We start from the raw sequence: 5,181 nt of genomic DNA, 5'->3' as shown, positions 1-5,181 counted from the left end.
TGCCGGAGCTCGCCGCGGGTCGGCAGGAGCAGCCGCGGTGTCGGTCGATCCTCAGGGCCAGCGATGATGAGCCCCTGACCCTGGGGTTTTTATCCGGTCTCCGGCGGGGGTCCTGGCTCGCACGACCAGGCAGCGCTCAGGACCCCTCGCTCTCCCTCTTCCCTATCAGACCCTTTCTGGTAATGTATTTGTTTTCCTTCCCGTATCGTTTACAAAGTTTCTGGTTGAACCCCTTGGAGTTTACACTTGAATAGTTCCCTTAATGGCCCAGCGACGGGTGTCCTTAGATCCCTGCGCTTTGCTATTGTCTCCGTTAGCTCCTGCTCGTTAGTGTTTGTGTATCTGGGGGTTTAATTAATGAGCTCTCCTGTTTGTTTCCTTGCCTTTTGTGTTAAATAGCTGTTGGCCGTGTGTCCTTACACAGGTGCGGGAGTTCAGCTTTGATCTCTGAGCACAGGGACCTTTATTTCTAAGCTTGTGTGGTAACATGAGGTTGCGCAGGCGGCAGGGGAGGACACTCCCGTCAATTAAGGAGAAAAGCGTGAGAGTCGTGTGTCCTTTGGGCGAGGTGTGATACACAATGTGAAGACAACAGCATTAGGATGATGTGTCCTAGAACAGCACTATCATTCTAAGGTGATGGTGAGCTTAGGGTGAGGGTGAAGCGTTTGCTCCAGGGCCTTTCCCTGGAAGCTCTCTGGCACCAGCTCCCATATTCAAGAGCGGTGCTTCTCTGACCCGCCCCACTTGCTAATTGTCCTGTGCTGATTAACAAGTGGAGAAGAGAAGGAAAAATCCCGCAGTGCATCCTGAGGAAGCAGCAGCTCTTGCAATGCCTACACAACACGGACGAAAACCAAGAGCTGTGCATGAGGAGTTCCCGGTTGCGAGCTGGGAAGGGATACCCAGAGCAGCCTGCTTCCGAGCGAAGAGAGCATTTACACTGGACTTTTTGGCTTCGGTTTTAGCACGGAGAGTGCAGGTTCAAGCAGCAAACTCCATAGCAGCAGCGCTGTCCCGACAGAGAAGGCAGAGGATCTATTCCGCCTTGCGACACTGGGTGGGGATGTTGGCCACGGAGAGGCAGGTTCCTGTGCCCGCCCCGGCTTTGCAGGCACAGGCAGACAAAAAAAGCCGTGAGAGCTGCTCGGGAAGGGCGGAGGAGCGCGGAGTCGGGGTGCTCGGGGGCTTTTCAGACCCCCTCACCCCGGGATTCCTGCCAAACACCGCTCTGCCTCGGACGCTGCTTCACGATGCTGGGACCCACGGAGGCCGGGGGATGGCTTTTCTGCAGAATAAGGGCGTGCGGGAGACGGAGCGGAGACAGCAAGAGGCAAGTGATGGTGTTTATTCTGTGCGTTTGCGTGTGTCAGAGCGGGGCCGAAAGGCTCCGCTATTCTGTGGCGGAGGAAATGGAGAGGGACTCGTTTGTCGCCGATATTGCGAAGGAGCTGGGGGTTGCTCCGAGCCAGCTGGCAGCTCGCAAGGCCCGCGTGGTGTCCGAGGGGAACGAGCAGTTTTTCCGCCTCAATCCGAGCACCGGGGTCCTGACGGCAAAGGAGTCGCTGGACCGAGAGCAGATCTGTCCGCAGAGCGATACCTGCACGCTCTTCTTTAAGATATTCTTTGAAAATCCCTTGCAGCTGATCCGAGGGGAGGTGGAGGTTCGTGACATCAACGACAACTCCCCCGTGTTCCCGGAGAAGGAGATGGTTTTAGAGATTCTGGAAACGACATCTCCCGGGTCCCGTTTCCCTCTGCAAAGCGCCCGGGACAAGGACGTGGGCAGTAACGGTTTGCAGAACTACAGCCTCGCGTCCAATTCGCATTTCTCCCTCGCTCTCGGAACAGGGGAAGATGGAGCAAAACACGCGTTTCTCGTCCTGGAGCGGCAGCTGGACCGCGAAGAGCAGCGAGAGCTGAATTTAGTGCTCACCGCCACGGACGGGGGCTCGCCAGCCAGGTCGGGCACGGCTCAGGTCCGCATCGTGGTGCTGGATGCCAATGACAACATGCCAGTGTTCTCCCGGGAGGTCTACGAGGTGCGCCTGGCCGAGAACAGCCCCGCGGGGCAGCTGGTGGTCAGAGTGGCGGCCGCGGATCCCGACGAAGGGTCCAACGGGAAAGTGCGGTACGCCTTCACGCAGATATCGGAGGGGTCCCAGCAGCTCTTCGAGCTGAACCCTGTCACCGGGGAGATTCGGGTCGCGGGCAACGTGGACTTCGAGGAAGCGAAAAGCCACGAGATGATGGTGACAGCCACCGACGGCGGGGGACTGTCTGCGCACTGCAAGGTGCAGGTGGAGGTCCTGGACGTGAATGACAACGCCCCCGAGATAGCGCTCACCTCCCTCACCTCCTCCATTCCCGAGGACGCCCCGCCCCGCACCGTCGTGGCCCTGTTCAGTGTGCGGGACCGGGACTCCGGGGACAACGGCAGGACCGAGTGCTCGATCGACGGGGACTTGCCCTTCAGTCTCACCCCCACTTTTGATAATTACTACGAACTGAGAACAACCGCGGCGCTGGACAGGGAGAGGACGGCGGAGTATAACATCACGGTCACAGCCACGGACTGGGGCACGGCGCGGCTGAGCTCTCGGGAAAACATCTTCGTGCAGATCTCGGACGTGAACGACAATCCCCCGCAGTTCACCCAGGAGCTTTACACCATGTCGGTCACGGAGAACAACAGCCCCATGCTCCGCATCGGCAGCGTGAACGCCACGGACGCCGACGCGGGCAATAACGCCCGCGTAAACTACGCGCTGGTGCGGCAGGAGGGCAAGGAGCAGCCCGACGTGTCGGTGAACTCTGAAAGTGGGGACGTTTATATCCTCCGCCCGCTGGACTACGAGGAGGTGCGCGCCTTCGAGGTGGCGGTGCGAGCCACGGACGGCGGGTCGCCGGCGCTGAGCGCGCAGGCGGTGCTGCGCGTGGTGGTGCGGGACGCCAACGACAACGCGCCCGTCGTGCTGCACCCGCCCGCCGAGAGCAGCGCGGCGGCGGGCGAGCTGGTGCCGCGCTGGGCGCGGGCGGACTACCTGGTGGCCAAGGTGGTGGCGGTGGACGCGGACGCGGGGCAGAACGCGTGGCTGTCGTACGAGCTGGCGAAGGCGACGGAGCCGGGGCTGTTCCGCGTGGGGCTGCACAGCGGCGAGGTGCGCACGGCGCGGGCCGTGGCGGAGAGGGACGCGGCCCGGCAGCGCCTCGTCGTGCTGGTGCGGGACAGCGGGCAGCCGCCGCGCTCGGCCACCGCCAGCCTCGCCATCGCCCTGGTCAGCGGCTTCTCCGACGCCCATTTGCGGGTGAGCGAGGAGGCGCCGGCCGCCGAGCCCGACGGGCCGCTCACCCTCTACCTCATCGGCTGCCTGGCCTGCGTGTCGGCGCTCTTGCTGGCCACCGCCGTGGCCGCCGTGGTGCTGAAGGTGCGGCGGGCCAGGCGGAGCGAGGCCGAGAGCTTGCCCACGTTCCCCAAGGCTCCCACGGACAGTACCGCGGGCTCCCTGCCCCGCAGCTACGTCTACGACGTCTGCTTCGCCGCCGGCACCGTCAACAGCGACTTTCGCTTCCTGAGGCCCCTCCTGCCCTGCTTCCCCGCCGGGCTGCCCCCCGGCGCGGGCGAGCAGCGCAGCTCGGTGTGCTCGCAAGAGGCGGCCACCGTCGGGGAAGAAGGCGACTGGGCTGCACAGGTGAGGGGCCTGGGCGGGCCGAGGCGATGGGGGGAGCGGGGGGGGAGCAGCGCGGGGGGGGGGAGGGGTTGTGTGCGCTCACCCCTGGCAGCCAGGAGTAATGATGTTGCAGAGTTAGTGGTGGAGGGGGTACTGGGGTTGGAGGAGAGGAGCCAGTGGTGTGGGAGGAGAGGGCAGAGAGGGCTCAGAGCCGCAGGCAGGGACCTCCCGGGAGGATCCGGCATGGCTCAGCTACTCCCCGAGTGCTGACTGACCGCGCCTCTCTGCACCCAGCTCTATGCCCTGAATATTCGTGTTATGTCAAGTCTATTTTTGTGGCTTGGATGGACAGTAGTGGCCAGAATAATGTGGTTATCGGGGCTTTACAATGCAACCTCCCTGTCCTTTCCTGACCCAGTCAGGTTCTCACGGACAGTACCAGCACCTCTGTTCTCAATGCTGCTGTGACCTTAAAGTGAGTCATGGCTGAGGTGCCCTTTGAACTCCAGCTGTTCAAAGAGCATTGGGGAGTCAAGGGTTGAACACTGAAACAGCTCCTTCTCTCCTCACTCTCCCACTGAGCCCAAATCCCCTCTAAACACGCGGTTAGTAATTTCTTGGGATCCATCTAGCACTTCACAAGAGTCTGGACGATTAACATATATGAGGCTGAAGGTCCACAAGCACCATCTTACCGTCACCCCTTAACATTTTCGTATTTCCTGACCACTGATGACTTGGACTCACTTTACTGCAGGTTCCCAGAACCTCAGTCGCAGTAGCCACGGGGGAGACAAGGACCCGTCTTGATACATCAATGTTAAACCACATTTACTGTTTGTGAGAAAGTGGTTTCATTTGGGGCTCTTACCCTCTTAAATTACTCCCTCGGACTCATCAAAGGTTTGCAGTCATACTTTTGTGATGTCCACAGTGGAGGATGGTTTCTGGCTTTAGAATGTCCCCGTTCACGTCAAAGACCCACCACCCGGTCCAACCTCCTCTTTGGCTCTGGGTAGAGAAGAGTGGTGCCACACACGCAGTGGTGTAAGACATGTCCCCTCACCTTCTCGCTGGTACCTGCTTACCTTCAACGCCCAAATGACAACCTCCACTCTCTGTTCGTTGCAGGGCAGAGCTCCCCTCTCCGAAGACACGGGGCCCAGACCTGCGCAAGCAGCTTGCCCTGCAAACAGGGGCATGGAGCTCAATGTCAATTCTGATCCAAACCCTTGGCTCACCCAGCAGTAAGTGAGGAGAAAGACAAGCGTGTCTGTCCTCACAGGGAAAAGAGAACGAAGAGGGCAAACACCCACCAAAAGTACCAGGGAGGTTCAAGGTTGCTCTGTGAGACAGCAAGACCCCTCTCCTCTTGAGCAGTGCTTTATTCATGTCGGTATTTTCTTAATTGTGATATGGATAGAGGAGGAGGACTGTTGCATGTTGATTATACCGAGGCTTGATGTATGATTGTGAGAGTGCTACTGCTTCTAAATGTTAAGGGAAGTCC

At 59.9% G+C, this 5,181-nt stretch overlaps 1 protein-coding gene across 1 annotated transcript; it reads left to right on the top strand.

The window, feature by feature from the left end:
* Positions 1-1,146: 1,146 nt before the first annotated feature.
* Positions 1,147-4,922, top strand: LOC137672743 (protocadherin beta-16-like). Its single transcript, XM_068417138.1, has 2 exons — positions 1,147-3,692; positions 4,803-4,922. The coding sequence occupies exons 1-2, from the start codon at positions 1,254-1,256 to the stop codon at positions 4,920-4,922; spliced, it is 2,559 nt and encodes an 852-aa protein (XP_068273239.1). The 5' UTR covers positions 1,147-1,253.
* The last annotated feature ends 259 nt before the right edge of the window (positions 4,923-5,181 follow it).

The sequence above is a fragment of the Nyctibius grandis genome, chromosome 22, assembly GCF_013368605.1.
Source record: "Nyctibius grandis isolate bNycGra1 chromosome 22, bNycGra1.pri, whole genome shotgun sequence".
In the NCBI taxonomy this organism is placed as follows: domain Eukaryota; kingdom Metazoa; phylum Chordata; class Aves; order Nyctibiiformes; family Nyctibiidae; genus Nyctibius; species Nyctibius grandis.
The sequence above is the reverse complement of the archived record's forward strand: the minus strand, read 5'-3'. Positions and strand labels throughout refer to the sequence as shown.